General features: G+C 31.0%; 1 protein-coding gene and 1 long non-coding RNA gene across 2 annotated transcripts; both read right to left on the bottom strand.

The window, feature by feature from the left end:
• Positions 1-11,749: 11,749 nt before the first annotated feature.
• On the bottom strand, positions 11,750-16,359 carry Pka-C1 (Protein kinase, cAMP-dependent, catalytic subunit 1). The gene has a single exon (XM_085202467.1). The coding sequence runs from the start codon at positions 16,006-16,008 to the stop codon at positions 14,947-14,949; it is 1,062 nt and encodes a 353-aa protein (XP_085058593.1). The 5' UTR covers positions 16,009-16,359; the 3' UTR covers positions 11,750-14,946.
• Positions 16,360-19,972: 3,613 nt separating this feature from the next.
• LOC146529168 (uncharacterized) lies at positions 19,973-20,517 on the bottom strand. The gene is made up of 2 exons (XR_014879023.1): positions 20,286-20,517; positions 19,973-20,129 (listed from the first exon to the last, which is right to left on the bottom strand). It is a non-coding gene; the product is annotated as an uncharacterized LOC146529168 (long non-coding RNA).
• Between the last annotated feature and the right edge of the window lie 660 nt (positions 20,518-21,177).

The raw sequence follows: 21,177 nt of genomic DNA, 5'->3' as shown, positions 1-21,177 counted from the left end.
CAAGTGAATAAACAAACATTATCAATCTTTTCTTATCTTTACACAAATCGTACACTCGTTCTTTGTGAAGTAAATATTAAAAATCTTACAATCAATCAATTTACACAAAGCCATTTAGAAGTTGAACGCGGATAACTGAAACCAACACCACACATTAATATAACATTTAAATTTACAATATTTGGACGATATCCGTAAACAGTAATCTTTCAAATGTTTATATTATCTTCATACATCATTATGATCATGAAGGACCTAGAGATGTAATTCATGCTTGGGCGTGCATAGGCTATGTAAGCTACGAGAGTGTTCCAGGGTATTTCTCCGATGCTTTATCATTTAGGTTCCCTGGTTCCTACAACCTACCCTGCTTTGTGCGTGATACAGAGTAAAGCTGAGAGAGATATAATAAATATTTGTTATCTAAATAAATATATACTTTATGAAATATAAATATTGATCAATAACAATGTTACTAAGAGTAGACCTAAGTACGAATACTTAGTCGTAATTCCCAATCCGTTTACTCTAAGTATGATGACTTAACAGTTAAGTCGTAGGGGATGAGTCAAGTGGGAGTACTCACGCTTGATGCCCATGTGTAGGCTCTTTCCCGTAAGATTTATTTTTGTTTGTATAAAATATTACATTTTTATGCACAAATATTTTTATTTATAAGAATTATGAAATAAACATAGTAAAGTAATCACTTTGTTCTAGATATTTAATGTTTCGCCATGCATATTTTCATTTTATGAGAAAAGAAATTGAAATTGTTATTAAAAAGTTCAATGAAAAACTACTTCCGACCCGTTCACTAAACCTCAATTCGCACTTGACCGGTTTTTTTTTTATTATTTTGTCGTATTATTAGCACAATATAATGTGAATATTAATATTTGTTATACATTTTCCTGTATAACAAAAAAATCATACGATATTTGTAAGTGGATGAGGAAAACAATCTAAAACTATTGTACCACGCTCTAACCTTATAAACCCAGCGTTATCTGTACGTATTTATGTGCATACATAATGTTATATTTATTAAAAAAGTTATGACGCCAAAGCATAGTATAGCAGTTTTTATATTTTGCACACGTCTACAAGTCGGCTCACCAAGTTTTTACAGCATCAAGGACTTTCTGAAAGCGTCTCATATCTTTGAACCTAATGTAATCCACTATATATTCAAATTTCAGTTATATGGTTATATAAAACGTTATGGAACTTCGCCAATATGTGATGATGATGTATTTAAACTACAATAGATGGTTTAGTTAACAAAAATAATTATCTTTAGTGAAAGTTGACAAAATCAGTGGACCTCGAATGGACCACTAAACTAGAATTTCTTTCCATGTATGGAAAAATGTAAAAAAAATCTTTAAAAATATGACACTAAATTATCCTTCTGTTTTATATTACCTACCTATCATATATGCATATTCTTTGAATATTTCAATTGAATACAGACTTGAAAACAGTTTTTTTTATCAACCAAAATAGATTTAAAAAATCAACCATAATAGAAACTAAAATGAAGTTTAAATTAGCACATTTTTCGTAAAAAAATAATCGGGAAATACCCAAAATTCGTCTGTTTTCGTTTGCAGCTAATATTTTTTGTCACGCAAACTGGTCATCCTACCACCAATGACGTACGTTCATTCAACAAACATGTATATTGCGTACAAAAGTATAATAAACACATCTTATGTAATTTCAGTCTTCATTATATCGTTATGGAAATGGCTGGTTATCCAATTAATTAATATTAGTCGTGTACGCGTTTAGAACGAATGAGAGACTGTTTGTTTGTTCATACTAGTCTAGCTGTATAAAGCAGATCTCTGTATTTTGAATAAGCATTTCAATTATTATTATTACTATAACAATATCGTTAAAAATATTACGTTTAAAATTATCCATCAGTGATTTTTTTATTATTTTTTTTAAGTTCGATTAAAAAAATAAAAAATAGGCCCTATAGAAACTTTCTAATACAAACTTCTTCAATAAAATACCTACTTATAGGTATATAATAATATATTTTTTAATTCTGAGTTTATTTATCTAAGTACATTTGTATGTATATACATACAAACGCGTATAACTTTATAAATAAAAACGATTAACTTTTTTATAAGATTTATTATAAGGATGTAGAAGAGTGTATGATTCTAACATGTACATATATTATAACTGTTGTTATTAATAAACATATATATGATTTTATTTTAGCTTCACGTAGCAGGGTAAAGGGAGACCCTGGGAAGCTACTGTTAAGACACTCCGTTCATATTAAAACACTCCTGTACCCCACTTTCCACCGAATTCTGAAAACATTGCGTATAGAATGGCGGAACTTAACACCGCGCTTTGCCGTGAAAACGAATTTGCAAACAATTACGTTTCAATTGAATAAATTAAAAGAATGTGATTATTCGCCATTTTCCGCCATTGTTCATCCTATCACACAACGAACAATCTATTAATACTGAGATTATAAATTGCAACCTTCACTTGCAGTAACCGATATTAATTAAAAATAATCGTATAGATATAGGTAATGTAGTGAGCCCGTCGATCTATTGCGTATTATCGATTATCTTGTAGTGAAATGTAAAAAAAACTAGGTATTTATAATTATAATAGAGTTGAAATAACCATTTTAATTAACCTAATTGTTTATTTTAATTTTGTTTTATTTTTATTTATTTTATTTCAGTTTTGAAGGCAAATATATGGTAGTTATTAATACTATACCTAAAGAGATTACCATTTTATAAAAATGCCTGTAGTTTTACCGCTTCTCGTATTTATGTTATAAGTATTTATCAATCGTTTCGTAGGGTAGATGCTCGTACATTGTCAAATGTCTGGTAGAGAAACTTAAAGAATATTTTGAAAAATCATGGATTGCAGTTGCCATAAAGACTCTAAAAGTATTCTATACAGTTATGTAGGTATATGATATTTGTTTTAGAATAGTTAGTATTATATAAAACGTGACATTGGCGAAGTGGTATGTGCTCAACTGGCACGGAACCATACCATACCATTATATAAAATATAATATATTAAATATGTGTAGACATTAGCCCAGTACTGTTATTTTTGTGAAAATGGAATTTAATTTAAACCAAAATATTCTGGGGTGGGTACGGACTCCTCCCTCCCACTCTCTTATTTCCTACGCCTTTGAACATAGACAGGTGGTATACGTAAATTTAACTATCACATTTTGCACTTGCCATTATCAATGTCATCCAAAAATAGTGTTTTAAAAAATGACAACCTGTTGAGTTCTTGCCAAATATTCATATATTATAATAATATAATTCATAATAGCTGGAGAGGATGTTGTAAATGTTTTCTTTTTGCATATAAATTTGTTTAGATCATTACATCATTTTTTGTCAGATCCACGCTGTGTCCCGCATTTAGCAAAGTAGGAAGCGGCAACCTAGTTCCAAAACACTCCGCTCCCCACTTTCAACTGATGTCTGGAGGCATTGCGTGATGAGTGGCGGCACTCAAGGCTGCGCTTTACCTCGACACCAGAGCGAAGAAATGTAAATATTAAATATTTCGTTTCCTCAAGTGAAAATCGAACCCACAACCGCTGTGTTTACAATGAAACGCCATGCGCTTTAGCGGCCTTAATTATTTATTTTTTTAATGTATCTGGCCTTTATTTTAATGTATTTATTTATGGAATACAATAAATGAGTTCAGAATTACAATATTATGTTGTAGAAATAATGAAGAAAATAATCAATTACAATAAATATGTAGGTATTTATGTATTTATTAGCTAAATTGTTTTGAACAGAAATATCTTTCTATTGCAATAAAAAGATTTAGGATTTTACCTTATATAAGCATTATAAGCAGCGAGAACTGGAATATGATTTCCGTTTGTTTTTAAATAATTGTGTGTCGAACGGCGGACCTTAACGCCGCGCTGTCTTCTAAGAGAGGGAAAATGAAAATAATAAACCGTCTTAAAAAAAACAATTGCTTCATTATTTTAATTTATTAACGAGATTTTTGAAACTGTCAAATTTCTTTTGCTAGTCTTTCACATCTAAATTTCTAAATTTTTCATTTTAATATTGCATCATTTTAAAATAATGAATTGTTATCGACAGTCACGACAAGTTTAAATGGAATAAAAATTCTTATTTACTCGCAACTTGTATGGTCTAAAAATAATTTATAAAGCTGATAACAATCTCTTAACATGCCATTACCAAACAGCATGCCTAGATCTTATCTTAGTTATTTCTTGAAATGGACTGCAGATATTTTTTTGTTAAATATCATTATTTCTGTTATTTTTCTTGTCTAACCTTTTATTCTGAAATAATTTATCAGGTTAGGTATCTATAGAAAAATAAATATTGAAATCGCATTGTATAAAAACGTGGTATGGAATAATTCTTCGTCATAGTTAAGAAATACCAAAAAAAAATTTACTAATTTGTATTTGTAATTTAAAAATTTGGTTATAAAAAAAATTCGTTTTTTGTCAAATCATTTCTTACCACTTTGATGTAATTTTAAGCGATGATGCGACTAAGATCTTTGCCTTTATAAGAATTTTTTTCCTCACATTATACCCATGCATGCTTTCCTTTTACATCCAAATATTAAAATTTTATATTATAATATTAAGAAAAGCTGAAAAAAAAATGGGATGGTATCACTAATCGGCGAAACTTAACACCGCGGGTTATATAAATATACCAGAGAAGTGAAAATAAAAATTATTTCCCTAGAGGGTCTAAGCTTTAAATCTACAACTATCGCGTGTATAGTGAAACTGTGTCACAATAGCGTGAACTTGAAACATACATACATAAATAATCAACTTCTTTCCAAGTCTAGTACAAGTCTCCTTGAAAGAAAATCGATATGTAATAATAGATATAGCACTCGATCTAAATTAAATTTTTTTACAAACGAATCTGAACCCACCGAAAGATTAGTGAAAGTAAAAAAGTAAATTTCAGTTTAATTATGCACTGGAAAGTTTGTATTTAGATAGTGATTTTTTCGACTGCGCCAGAATGTATTTATTTTTAATGCTTGAGCTGTTTTTTACTTTCCCGGCATATAAACTCATGGAAAAATTTATATAAATTATATTTTAGTTATACTAGTTTGATTTACCAAATTTAAAAAAGAAAAATGCAAAAAAATACACTTCATTTTAAACAAAACTAGTAGGTAGATGTAGTAAAATTCTTTCTATGCACGAATACAAATTGAAAAAAGGTGGAAAAACAATATCGTTAAAACAACTGCCAGTATCTATGGTCCATCAAAACGCTTTGAAAAGTTGATTGCATTTTAAACTCACAAACGCAGTTATTGATGTTCGATAGTACGTACCTACCTAACGACATTTTCCCCGCGTTTTTCAGCGCGCCGTCAACTCGACGTATTGACGTGAAAATCGATGCTAATGGTGCCTCTTTGTTAACTCATGGCTTTTTTTATTGCTATAGATAGTTACTGATGGTTTTGCCCTAGCTTAAAATACATTTTGTCATACATGTAATATTTTGGACTCGTTAGAAAATTTGAAAATTAAAAGATATTATTTCTAAGTTTAATATTATATATTACGGTATTTATTCCCTTTACTTCATTACTTAACAAAAATAGGAGTAGACACCACCAAGAAGTGCACACGTAGTTTAGTTCAATCCTCCACTTATAGGAATGATTCATTTCCTTCATTCATTTCCCTGGTTCAAAGCACGATGTTTGGTTTTCATTCACCATACAACGTCGCATATATAAATAGTGGAGAACGGAGTGTTTAAAAACACTATTTTTAATTGATTTTCTCACTTTATGTAAAAATTTATATAAATAATTAACCTCCTAGATAAAATTTTATATATTCAAATAATATTCTCAAAAGGTAAGTGTCTACAACACTATGAATTTTCTGTTCGTAACATAAAAAAGAAAACAATTCAAATTATCGATTATTATCGCCATCCTTGTCTTGTCCTTGAAAGGTGACAAGGACAGGTAGGACAACATTGAAATATAAAGAAAGATACGGCCGGACCTTGAAACATAAAGATAAAAACGATTTATGTGCAATACCTTTTACAGAAGATAACTGTTATTCAGCCACATTTATAATGTAATTAATTACTTAATGTCTATTGCTTTGGAAATTTAGCAACAGGTTCACATCTTGCTCGTGGTAAATTTAGTTGTTCTGTCAAATACTTACCTATATAAATCCGATAAAGCGAAAGAACATTGTAGATCTGGGGTTTTAATGTCATCCATATAAAAAATAATTTAACGAATTTTAATAACGGTTTTTGTAAGATTCCTCTATAACTAGAATACTTGTCTAAGTGACTTTGTTACAAATTTAAAAAAACTGTATTTTATTATATACCTACTAATTATTTCACTATTAAATGTCATCATGATGAAATAAATGAAAGGTAAAGAATGAAAAATATTTTATCAACAATATATCTTTGTTTATATCACAAGCAAAAGTGATGCAAGAAGATAAAAATAATATACAAATAGTATGAAAGAAAATAAACACACTTTTTACACCAAGTGAAACAAGTCCTATAGAATTTGCTGTGGGAACTATAAATTATATGAGTAACCTATGAAGAGTTCCAATATTCAAGCCCTGGCTCCAACATCACTGCGCCACGACTAGCCCCTTAAACCTTATACCTTGTACCTTACGGTAAAAAAAAGATAAATATTAACTTTTATATGGAAACAAACCTGTGAACCGCGCATTAACACAAAAGATATTAAAGCCGATTGTTAGCCATTATGAAAACAAGTGTAGAAATACGTGACCTCGCCCGCCCTCCTAAATGAGCACTCGTTATCGTCGCGATAAGCGTCGAGACATCCACTCTTTAGACAAGACTCGGCGAGCTAGCTATATTTTACACGTAATAGGGTTTACACCTGTAATTTTGTATTGGAAACTTCTCGTCTTCTTTCATTTTTAACAATATTGTAAATATTGTTAAATGTTGAATATATTAGTGAATAAAATAAATTATTGTTTCTACTGCAAGGTAATTATTAGGTTTTAAATCCCTACCTTCTCGACTTTACCTATCCTGTTTTTTGCGTGATAAAGCGTAGAGCTAAATAAAACTGGTACAGATTGGAGATTATTCAACGGCAGCTTAATTTTATAAACATTTACATAAACCTAAAGAACAAAAGGACTATATATGAAAAAATATTGTTAGAATATTACAACGACCTTTTGAATTTACCTTTGGATATTTTATGAATCTTTTCTCCCCCATTAGCATTAACCGTTCTATAAAAAGGCCGGGCAAGGTGAACGATTCATCTGACGGCGATAGCGAGCCCGTAGGCGGTACTAAACTAAGATCCTAAGAAAAGGTCCATTACTAAAGGTATTTATGCAAATACGCATAAACAAACTTCCATAAATAAATAGAAAATGAAATTATTTTCAGAAATGTTTAGGTCAGTGTTCATATTTTCTAAATAATTCTAGAAATGTTTAGGTCTCAAAGAATATTTTTAGATGGTCTCTTTTATCCGATCAACGGTTGTAGGTCCAATTTAAAGTCGAGGTAATTGTTTTCATTCTCCTGGGGAACGGACTGTTAATTATTAGGGTTTCTCTGCCTGCCTCTAAATAAGATCGAATGACTGACTACTGAAAAATAGAAAAACTGCTTTAATATCGCGTCCACACTATTACAAGCAGTATTATTATTATTCAATGTCCAAATAATTATCACCCATTACTTATCACGAAATCGTCGCAAACAAATATAGCAAAATATCACAAAAGGAAGGCACGAAACGCTGATTAAAATGTTCATTAGAGATAACAGGTGTTATAGAAGCCCTAATTTTTATCTCCCGAATACGTAGGTACGTTCAACTCGCAACATTGAAAATTTACATAGATAGTAAGCAACGAGGCCCGAGTTCGATATCAGCTCGCCCAAAAATTATACGCAATTTTGATCCAAAATATTAAGGTAATAAGGCATATTTCAAATATTCCACTTGTGTGTGACATCTTCATATCTAATACAATTTTTGTGAAACACCCACACAATAACACCTAATACCACCTGCAGTTGTAGCGTCTTATCATTTTTGTGCAAAACATTCATTACAAACATGATTTTGCTTGTTAGACAAGTATTAACGAACCAGAACTCCTAATATTTAAAACTACCGAGATATTCTAAATAGGCTTTAACTAACGAATACTATATAATTTTAAGATATACTTATTTAGATATAAAATTGCAATAAACGGTTACATATCCACTTATATGTGGCGTTAAGTACCGCCACTCAACACGCAAAGCCTCTCGAATTCAATGGAAAGTGGGTAACATAAAGGTCTTCATGGGAATGAAGAGTCTTAACACTAGGTTCCCAGGTTCCCTCCGCCTACTCTGCTATGTGCGAGAGAAATATCCACTTATAAGCTTATACGACACACACATACCTACACAAATGTTTGGAGAATCTTTTAGCAAGCCTGACGGTACGTAGGTATTATATATACCTATAAAAGTCTTCTGTTACATAACATGGAACACATTAGGCACTCTGAACATCGGCGCGCTGGAAACGGAAATCCATTCTACTATTCAGGTTTCAGTACACATTATCGACTTACTCTTACACTGCCTATTGGTACTCTGCTTTGCATTTATTTTTAACTTTTGTCTATCTATGTATATAAAATCAATGTATCTATATATATATATATATATAAAATCGAAAGGTCACTCACTCATCACGAAATCTCAGAAACTACAAATGCTAGGAATCTCAAATTTTGCATAGGAGTTACTTATAGGACTCGTTAAAACGGGAACTTGCAATATTGGACTCTTAAGGGGTTGTTTTTGTCGTTGAAACTTTGTTCGTTTGTATGAAACTTCGTCACTACAAATGCTAGGAGTCTCAAATTTCGCATGGCCGTCGCTTACAGGACGTACTCATGGAGACAGAAATTAATAATAACGTAGTTTACGCTGGCGAAGCCGCGGGCGGGCCGCTAGAATAGCATATTTTTACTAGAACCAGAAAAATATTTAGATATTATACAATAGAATAGAAGAAACCTTGAAACACGAAATATAACATAAAAATGCTTTGCCACTAAGTTCTATTTTTTGTTTCAGCAACCAAATTCAAAAAACTACTATAAATTTTAAAAAACTGTTCATCTAGCCGTGTTATGGGAACGCGATCAAACTTCAAGAACACAAAAATGTCTATCAACATAAAAGTTTTATGTTAAAATAACAATTTCTGAATATCACCTTGAGTTTAATTACCGTCCATCGTGGAAATTATCATATGCCTCACTGTGACGGAGGAACGGCTGAACGGAAATCTAACATATGGTGAAAACATCCGTCTCGACTCGCAAGACATTCATTTCCATTGGTTTTTCCATTGTAAATTAATATATTATTTATATTACATTTTTAAGATAATTTTTGAATAAAGCTTTTGGTTCAAATCTTTTAATGAATATAATTGTCATTAAATATGTATTTTATTTTTGTTTTATTTAGGTTAGGTTAGGTTAGGTTTAATATATTTACTGAGACTTGCAAAATTAAATATATGACATATTTACTTTTGCAAGTCTTAAAAGTCAAATTTTTAAAGTATATGCTATGTTGGAACGCCAAAAATATTCCAAAACGGCATTAGATATAATTTCAGGAGGGCATTCAGTATTTATTTATACTGTTACATATTACAGTGGCAACTCGAATATTTTATGCCTCAAAAAACAACATCACAGCAAGAAAGCGGCAAAATGATTTTATAGTAGACATTAGACTATTAAATACCACATATTACATACGTAACTAACTTTCTCACGAGCCAAGGTTATGTTGCGAGAGCTAGCTAGCTTACCAATAACGTTGGCAAAACGGTGTAACATTTTAAAATTCTCTTCACTCGACGCCCGACGCCGGCGTGTTGTCGTATTTTTAAAATACAAAGGCAATTTGAGATCGTTTGCGTTTGGTAAAGTTAAATATTTAGAGAATTTTTTTCATTTCAGCAGTGCGGATGGCTGTTTCTTTTATCTTGATTAATGAGAGGCAAAAAATAAGCTTAATTATTAAGCTAATTACCACTGAGAAAGTCATTGAATTGGGAAAAAATATTTTGAGATTTTTATAAAAATAGCACAGACTAGCACTCGACTGGGGCTACACGTGTAGAAACATCTATTGTGTGAATTGATAGTGACGCTGTTGAACAAGCGGACCAGCTATCGCATGTCAATCTGAATAAACAACTTAAGGCCCGGCTAAATTGCCTATAAATACCTATAATTGTTAAATATCCTATGTATCCCACCTATAAATAAATACAATATGCTAATACCTCAACAAATCAGAAATCTTATCTACACATTTCACATATACAGAAAACAAAACAACCGATTTTGTTATGCAAAACGTGCCAAATTCTCAGTTTAATATTTTTACAGTAATTATAGTAATACTTCAAGACATAAATGTAATAATACGTACAACAGAACAAAACGAGCGATCGTTAAAATGTAGATAATTTTCAGATTATTTGTTTATACTTCATGACGATATCACGTTAAAAAGATGGCGTGCTAAATAGAATATTTGAATACCAACGCAATTTGGCTGCTATACTTATTCGTTACGTAACCGTGCAATACCACTTTTTACTTTACAAAAACCATTTAAAATTCCTTTCGAAAATAGTTTTACGCTAAAAATAATATTTAAACAATTCTTTAAGAGTTAAAATAATAAAATAGAAAGCAATAATATCTCGTCGATTAATTCGAGCAGGTGTATCGCGTCGGTCTGCCGATGTAAATAGATCAAAAGCTGACGGGTGCTCGCCCCCGCACTCTAATCATAGAACTGTAACATTTTTCCAAACAAATTGCCGAAACACGCTCAAATACATCGAATGTTTGATAATACAAGGTAAAAAACCCGTAATTTGACCTCACAACCTTGACTCGACCCCGCTCTCGCGAGTCATACTAAAAATATCGATACGTTTACCGATTCGCAACATCGTAAAATTCAACTTCAAAAGCAATAATATAAAAAGCCTAACTACTCATTGACTTTCCGGTTATCTAATGACAAAGTTAATGCGTAACTTCTATTTTAGCCAAGAATATTCCTGCCTAAAATAAATGTGACTTATATCTCGAATGTCTTCTACAATAAAAATACATAATTTACTTACTGGACCATTTATACAATGTTATTTTAAAACAAAATTGAATTTGCAACTATTACTTACTTCATAAAAAAGCCACTTCTTATTATACCTACACTCCACATCTCAAAAACCGTTAACACCATTACACAACCAACATAATAACATAATAAATTGAAACAATACCTTCTTTATTTGGTATTTGGCAGGAGAGTTACGGTCGGTGTCGGAATATTCCACTTTATTAGGAAGCCGCCCATTATCCCCGGTCGCCCCACGTGCATTAGCCGGTGGCCCGTTGCCTGCCAAATGTTTGCGAATCTTCACAGCCATAACATTCTTTAGCTTACCGCTATAGAAGCAAATTGAAGGTTATTTGTACTTATACCTAAAATATTTATATAATGTAAACTCTTATAATATTAGTTAGGTAAAAACAAAAAAAAAAGAGTAGAATCAAACAAACATATACTGTTACATCGATATTTTTAATTTCATCGTAATTTTATGGAAGATCAATACATGGTGACAAATAATTTGTTTTGTTGGAATCAACTGACTTTTTACATTTGAACCTCAACTCAACGCTATAGGCACTCGATATAATAGATACTAGACACAGATATAAAAAGACTGCTCGCAAATATACACCGTCGCGCTAACGTTTTTTAATATCTACGCGGCCTCAAAATATTCACATTGGAACGTCCGCCGGGTGATAGTGATGTGAACGCGCAAGCTCATGGAATGAAAACATTGTAAATTTCGACATCACTAAATATTAAATGGGGGGGGGGGCACAATCACTCTAGTTATATACAATGATAATTATATAAAGTACACATCATAAACTCCTTAATCATTTAAAATGCATATAAGAATAGAAATAAAAATATTTTTGCCGCTAAAAAGTTGACAGAATGCGAAAGTCAGCCATTTTAGAAATCAAGTTGGAAACACCTTGACAAACAATGTCCACATGGTGAGTGACTTGCGACGATCTAATAATTTCAGTGTGCAATATCGCTCAAACAATACAATAGAAAGTAATCTTAGGTTACAATTGTTCTACACTATCTCAAGATGCATAAATACAATTAAGAATTTCATTTAGACACAAGGTTTTATGATAAAATGACTTCAATTCTAGGCACAATTATAATTATATATATGCATTTAAGTCACAAATGACACTAGAGTGAAGTTTTTTTTCTCTTACAACTAAGTCGAGTCCTAATTAATTAATCACTTAACAGATGGTGCTAGAGCTTAATACTGCAACAAAAAACGACGTCTAACAACCACTTTAACTGTGACAAATAGGTATTTAAATAGTGAAAAAAAATATAAAATAGTAATATAAATATTTACATGAGAAAGATTACAAACTTTATGGCACCAAACACAACTACTTACTCTATTTTTAAGGAACCAGCTGTATATATTTTTTTGTATTTTTTGACCAATTTACTTCACCAGATAAGACATTGTTTTCGAAGGAAAGTTCATTAATCAAGAAATATAGTGTTTGACATTAAGTTTAGTCGAAAGAAAAGCATATCTAAATCTAAAAGTTGATGGACAAACACTAGTACAATAATTTAGAATGATTATTTAATCTTTAAAGGTTGATATGATTTAGCAATTATTCATTACAATCTTATATATGGATAACAAACTCTTAAACAAAATATTAGACAACCTAAGTGCTGTTTTTACAAGCCAGTGTTACCAGGTACAACAATAATAAAATTACATTTATATTTCATAAGTAGCCATATTTGATTTTAAGCTTCACTACATATAATATTCTATTAAGCAACATTTTAATAAAAACAAAGCACATAAAATGTGTTACATAATAAATATTGCAACAAGTTGGCTCTTCCATACTTTGTTGTAAACTATAATATTTTTGTGTACATTAAACTGGCAACACTAACTCAATAATTTCAGACATATGAAACAGTCATATTCATATTATCCAAATTCACATATCTAATTTAAATTTATTCAATTTTTTTGATTGCAAGCATGAAACAAGCAAATTTGGTTAAGTAACCATCCCAGGATATTTAAACTAATGACTATAACGATGCTTTCACAATGTAAAATTCTCTACTATAATAACTAAGTAGATTATTTGTACAGCCCAAATTCAAAATCCTACGTCTAATATCTAACAAACTTTATAAATAACCAGATTTATGTGCATCGTTCACTTTATAATTCTGATCTCATTGAAAACAACAGTTAATATATTTATTATATTTTATTTCACTTAAAATTATACTTTGGGTAAATTGTCTTTTCTCAAAAATAGCTACTTAGTGTTCTTAATAACATAATTATGACAAACTAAACATAATATGTAATGTTCATTACCTTTGACTGATGTTAACAATGAGATTCAGATTGTAATGTTGGTCTATTTGTCTGGTTTGTAGTGCATACTCTTTATAGGTTCACACTATCCCACATATAGCAGGGTTGGTAGAGAAACTAGTATTAAGACATTATTCTTTACATGCCACCTAGTTTTCGAGAGATTGCGTGATGAGTGGCAGAACTCCATGTCCCGCTTGGTCTTCTTACCAGACAGAGGAAATGAAAATAATTCATTCCTCCGAATAGGAATCAAACCTACAAGCTTTGTATTAACAGTCAGATACAATACATAAGTCTACAAAATAAGGAACTATACATTTACGCTTAAATCCAAACAAATTCTTCCATCAGATCACAAACACAGGTAGAATTGCACGAACCAAACGATTACATAAAAATATGTATAATAAATTAATCTCTTCATATTTTGATGTAGATGTTAATACCTTAATTAAAATATCAACTGTTTCAACAATATGATATAATATAATAATTATAATAAAATAAGAATAAAACTAATAACAAAATGTCAAAAATAAAAACTTTCACATAATAACATTGAATTAAGTTAATAATAGCAAAAGTATGTAAACAAAGTGCTATTTCTAAAAATTAATTACAGTGTCTCATAAGTATATAATTAATTAAAGAGTCTATAATATGAAAGCATTTAACATTTCTATGGTATGTTCTTAACAATCTTAGCAGCATAATAAAATTAATTTATTTATTAACTGACTAAATAAGTGTTTGAATCCATAATATGATAAAGTGATACATACAATTTCAGTTTATTAAAATTGAGAAGTATAAATGTGAAGACTTACAAGTCTAAATAAGCGACAAGAAAACCTGAATACAATTTGTATGAGTTCCATAATAAAAACAATTAAAAAAAGGACTAAAGCTTACCACATTCCAATGCTATCAAAGGCAAACTACAAAGTACCAAAAACACTTAGTGCTGACGACAGGTCAGCTTACACTCTACTATGTCAGCAGTAGCTTATGAGAATATCACCGTAATGGGAGCTACACACCATGTCTGTTTATATTTAAATTGAATGGGCACTAAGAAAACAAATGCCACAAAAATATCAGAATCAGTTCTACCATTTCGCCTATACTCAAAATTTGATACACCTGAGGTGTCAGCTTGGGGCACTTAATGTCTGTGTACACCGTAAGCTGCCCACAAGAGACGCACTCAATTCCTTCCCACAACCACTTAGTTGTGGAAGAATCACTAATACAAAGTTGCAAACTCCAAATACACGCTCAGAACTCTGCAAACTCCTTTGCACACTTTTCCGTGGATGAAATACGCAGCGCCTCCTCCTCGTAGTCGTCAAAGTTGCTTGTGTCGCCGGGGCCCTTGCAGCGCGGAATGAAAGGTGCTTCGATCTTCTTCTGGAAGACGGCTATCCAATCAGTACTCGCAAACCATTTGTGCCCCTTGATATCGTTGACTCCCGCTTTCAAGTTACCGTAGCGCTTAGTCAAGTCGACCTGCAGGAGGTTGCGCAAAAGATCTTTCAGGTCGGAGCCGAAGTGCGATGGGAAACGGACCTTACCTGATACTATTTTCTCGTAAATCTGTATCGGTTGATCTGCGAAGAAAGGAGGATACCCAGCTGCCATCTCGTACACGAGAACGCCCAATGCCCACCAGTCCACGGCTTTGTTGTATCCTTTCGAAAGGATGATTTCGGGCGCAAGGTATTCGGGAGTCCCGCAAAGCGTCCACGTACGGCCTTTGACTCGCTTTGCGAAACCAAAATCGGTCACTTTGAGGTAGCCCTGAGAGTCGATCAACAAATTTTCAGGTTTCAGATCTCGGTAAATGAGGTCCAGGTAATGGAGGTATTCAAAGGCGAGTACTATTTGAGCTGCATAGAATCGTGAATGCGGCTCGGAGAACCGTCCGACCTTACGGAGATGGGAGAACATCTCACCTCCGGGAACATACTCGAGAACCATGTATAGATTAGAGTTGTCCTTGAAGTGGAACTTGAGACTGACCAAGAAAGGAAAATTTATTGCCTGCAAGATACGTTTTTCGTTTAACGTATGCTCTACTTGCTTTAGTTTTACGACCTTCTGCTTATCTAATATTTTCATCGCATAATATTCTTTAGTAGGTTTGTGTTGTACTATCATAACTCGGCCGAACGAGCCCGTCCCGAGCGTTTTTATTCGTTCGAAATCGTTCAATCCGGCGGTGTTGGTAGGATTCTTTTTCCATTTCTCTTCAAAATCTTCTTTGGCCTGGTCAAGGAATTCCTTGACGCTTTCGGCGGCATCCACCTTTTTGTTGGCGGTGGCAGCATTGTTGCCCATGGCTCACTCCACAAACTGTTCTAGTGCCTTGATTCCTCGTTATTGAGGTTGCCTTCTGCACTAATCGATGCCTGCCTGTACGTCCGTGTAAGAAACGGGCAGGTCAACACAATCCGATTTGAAACACGTACATCATCAATTTTTAAGCACGAATGCACGTCACAAAAGACACTTGTTGTGGGCACACATTGACACGATCAGTTCGAGTACGAGAAATCACAAAAAATATTTTGTCACATTCACAAGAATAAAATGGCTACCGCTACCGAGCTCAATCGACAGAGCGAGATCGAGCGAACGATTTGCTCACGGGTGGCGGTCAATTACGGCAGTGCTGCCACTGAGGAAAACAAAAAACTACTATTTTAAAAATCTACCATTTTTATTTTCAATGCTGTAATACTTTATAATGAAAAAAAATAGTAGACACATTTATGGTATGTAAATATGTTATTCTTTATTTTATTTATTTATTTATTGTTTTTTTTTTACATTTTTTAAAATAAATATATACTTTACTATGATTTCAATTAAGAATTATCTTTTTATTATTTATTTACATAAAAAATCTAAATCAGAAATACTTATTTTCAGATAAAATGTAAAAGTTTCTAAGTATTTTATCGTATTCCCTTGTTTTAAGTTAAGAATGTGATTTTTACAATCTAGTTATATATTAACAATTAAAATCAATATTAAATTAGGCTTCACGCTGTATCTCGCAAACAGCAGGGGAGGTAAAGGGAACCTAGTGTTAAGCCTTTCCTCACTTTCCGCCGAATTCTAGAGGCAATGCGTGTCGAATATTTTAGTAGTAGTTATTACCAATTCATAATTAAAATAAACAATATATATTTTTATAAACATAAAAAACATTATATTCTTTACGTTTGTCCTGTTTTATGTAATTTACTAAAGAACTAATTTAATTTATCTTATTTATTTAAAAAAATATTTGCATAATAGAATTTGTCGACATATACTTAACCTAGTACGTCAATTTATTTTAGAGTAAAATATCATTTATTTATTTAAAAACAAACAAACAAACAAACAGCGTTAAGGAAAATAAATAAATAAATTATAATTTACAAAAAGATAAGACAATATAAAAATAATAAGCATGATTAACACATTAACTAAAAACTACCATTTGTATATTATTTTTGTATTATGGCAACCTTAAAGCGATAGTTCATTTTATCTTTTATAAGATGGCGCTACTGAATATGAATTCTAAAGGCACTTTTACGAATAATATGTAGGAATGGTAACTATATGTTATATATATGGATATTGTATGTAAAAATAACGCATAGAGTAGAATCTCACGTAAAGTAATGAAATAGGAAATATAAATTCCATTTGTCTTATTATATTAATAAAAAAATATATTATATCATTGCATTTTAAGCAGACCTCTTATTTAGAAAAGAAGGAGATTCTATATTCGTTAATTTTTTTTTTTATCTCCGTCATTTGTGGACCGATTTTATTTTATGTATACTTCTATAATGTCGGACTGCTCACTATGGTTGTGACTTAAAAACCTAGGTCCTCACTTTTTAATTAAAATATTTTAGTTCTTAGTATTATAACTATTACATAAGAACGATTTATATAAAAAGAATTCCATATTAGTAGATAAGTTTTATTGAGTTATTAAGCCTTGCAGTATTTACATTTTATATTAACACAAATTACTTGAGTGAAACAGGCAAACTGAATAAATAAATATTTATGCAAATTAACAGAACGTTAATAACGTTATGACAAATTGTCGTATCTTATTGAAGTCTGACTGACGCTGTCTGACCGCTGTGGGCTCGATTCTAGGGGATTAAGTACTTAATTATTTTCATTTCCTCGCTGATAAGAAGAAAAAGCACAGCGTCTTGTTACGCCATTCAACACGTAAATGTGAGAGTCGGGGCGAACCACGAACCTTATGGTGAATCATCATTCATGAAAAAGTTTTAATTCGTTTTAAATATAATAAGACTATAGGTATTTTACAGTTTAGGATAGAAATAAACTAATATGTTTCTTCTTAAAAAGCAAAAATAAAACATCTTATTTACTCAAAAACGTCGTTCATTTTAAACCTTACAAAATCCTATAAGTATATGTTATACGCATCAATATCAATAAAAACATATTTTTTTTACAATTTAACTGAAATGGTTTAAATTTAAACGATTAATGTTATAATTTGAATAATAATTTGACATGGAATCTTACGCTACATTTGCTATAAGTATATTCAGACTATAGTATATTATGTATATATATGTATATCTAGATTCCTTTTTTATTATTATTTTGTTTTGATGGGAACAGAGTGCCTTAACACTTCGGTTTCGGTTACGGCCGTTAAGCTTGTTTCTGTCGGAAGTGAGCTAATATGTAGCAGGTGCTAAGTTTTAAATGAGCCGCATTCATACAATAATGTGTTACCGCACGATATTGTATTATTCTGTGCGATTCAATTGGCAATCGATAATCGTAAAATGGACGTTTGTATTGACACAATACTATTGGATTGTAAAAAACTTAAACTTAGACTAAGAAACAATGAACTCCTTACTAAAGCAAATGTTAAGTTATTGTTTAGAGAACTCACAAGTTTTAATGTAAAATTAAAACTTGTGTGTTCTCTGTTATTTAATAGAATGTTTCGTTAACAAAAGCTACAATGATTTAAATATTTTATCCTCGTTGGATGTCGAATTGACGACCTTCGCTTTATCTCTTTAAGTCAGTAAATAAATGTTGTCATCCCCTGGCAATATGTTTAATTTAAAGTCTAAACTACAACGCTTGCCATCTTTATTAAAACGATATAATTTAACTTTTATTTTTATAATATTTTAATCTAAAAAAAAAGTAAAATATTTACTTTTTGCTTAAGAAATTCTGAAGCAATTTCAATCTTTATGATACTGTAATAGTAAAATAATTACATGTGGCGATGCTATAGAGCTTAACAATGAAATTGAAAATATCTTACAAGGTTTGTACTAATTCAATATATTATATATATATTAAACTTTTATAGATTAGATAAAAAAAAAACAATAATACATTTTTATATAATCTATATAATTTTCAACATCGACCTCCTATAAAAACTTGAAGTACAAAAATCGCAATGAACGAGACAAATATACCCAAGCCCTGTGCATCTTTCTCTTTCTTTACGTGGAACAATGACCGCGGCTGTTCCGTTGTAAAGGTGTAAGCTAAAATTTCTTTAATATAAACCTTATTTAATTAACTTAAGGATGATTTTTCAATGACATACTATGTGTCAGATCGCACTTTACCACATAGCAACATAATTAGGCAGTTCATACAAAAGGAAACAGTTGCAAACAGTAAATAAACTGAAAAACGTAATTTAAACTAACATATGGTCCATAATATAGAGGAATAAGATTGTCTTTATCAATTGAATACCCTGAAGTAGATAAGATGTGGTATTAAAAAATAAACTGTATTATTAGCAAAATAACGTTGAAATTAGTAAAGCAACGTTTGTATAGAGCACCTTGTAGCAGTACCTAGTAACAGGTTAATTTAGCGTAGCATTGAAATAATGTAGCGAAGGTTTAATCTATTTTATTTCTAGATATATTCTTACTTCTTACATTTTAATTTGAATTAATTTTGAACGTGTGGTATTTTTGATTTCGTTAAATAATTTAAATGTGTTTATTATTATAAAAAAATCCGTTTTATATCTTTTATTGAAATAACATAAGTAAAAAAAAAATATAAAAAGAAAGCCAGAGATAATAAAGTTCACCAATATATAATCTAGGATGAGTGAATCATTACAGGTGACTAAATCGAATGTGTGTCTGAAAATAAATGACCTACAGAATGAGTAAAGTACACTGTAAATATAGAGAGGTATATCTATGTTATTATAGGTAAAGTTCAGATATTTTTAAATATAATATAATAATAAAAATAATATAATTTATTTTCTTCAGTTACGGAATATAGGTAGTGGAGGTCGAGTATTACTGTGAATTTAAAGGGGCCTCCTTAAACCTACATTTGATTCGCAAGTCCCAGGATCTGCTCCGCGCTACTCACCCTGCAAGAAGCGGCACCTGCAAGCAAGACCGATGCATAAAGGTATCTTTTTATTGTGTTGACATAGCAATAAAAAGATAGCAATAGAAAGAGAATTATTAGCAGCTAAGAATAATAATAAGAAAAGATAGAATTATTAGAAGATTAGCAGCTAGGTTTCTCCAAACACTCACACAAACTCCAAAGTACTTTAGACCTGAATATTTTTTGATATTCATTTCAGCTTGATACTTCCACACGGTCTCGAGATAAAAGATTTTGACAGACGTAAAAGTGATATAATGAAGGTTCCGTTTCTCCTTTTGTGTTACGGAACCCTAAATATATTTGTTTAACTTTACTGTAAAGTTAAGATAAAACAAATTTATAAACATTTGTAAGTACGAACGTCAATGTAGTGAATAACATGACCGTAAAAGAACATACACAATGCGCTTATTATTCTTCCAGTGACTACAAGAGTTACATCTGTTCCAAGCTTTTCTCTAAAGTTAATTTTAAATATAAAATTTCACCAGACCGAAATTGAAGCCACAACCACCGATGCATTAAGAAGATACAACCAATTACGTAAAAACGCCAGACAATCTATTATTATAAATTGTAATAAAAAATATTTTTCTACATTTTCTTGGATAACACTGTTAATTAACGTGTCTGGCCGTTTTGATAGACGTTGTTATTTTAATAACGCGATGTAATAATAAGGAAGCAACTAAGCGTTATATATTGTTACAAAAAAAACTTATAAAATATTGTTAGCGCACTTCTATACTATTTTTATTGTAGTCTCGTTACCTACTATTGGCGATTTTAATATATTTTTTACATTAGCTTTTTTTTATTTTTTCATCATTGCTTTTTTATCGAATCCATTTGTAAATACCTACGTAATTTTTTATATCTTTTTCTCATACAACACTTTTTAAAGAACTAAACACTTTAATGTTGAAAATGATTACGGAAGTTTAAAACTCTTAATATATTTTTTTTAAATGTCGTTTTAACTGAGTATTTGATTAAATATATTTTTTTAAAATTATTTTGGCTGTTAAACTATTTGCC

This window comes from Heliconius melpomene, chromosome 18 (assembly GCF_056956725.1).
Source record: "Heliconius melpomene rosina isolate 202511_hmr_F chromosome 18, ASM5695672v1, whole genome shotgun sequence".
NCBI lineage: Eukaryota > Metazoa > Arthropoda > Insecta > Lepidoptera > Nymphalidae > Heliconius > Heliconius melpomene.
This window is presented reverse-complemented; position numbering and strand designations above follow the sequence as displayed.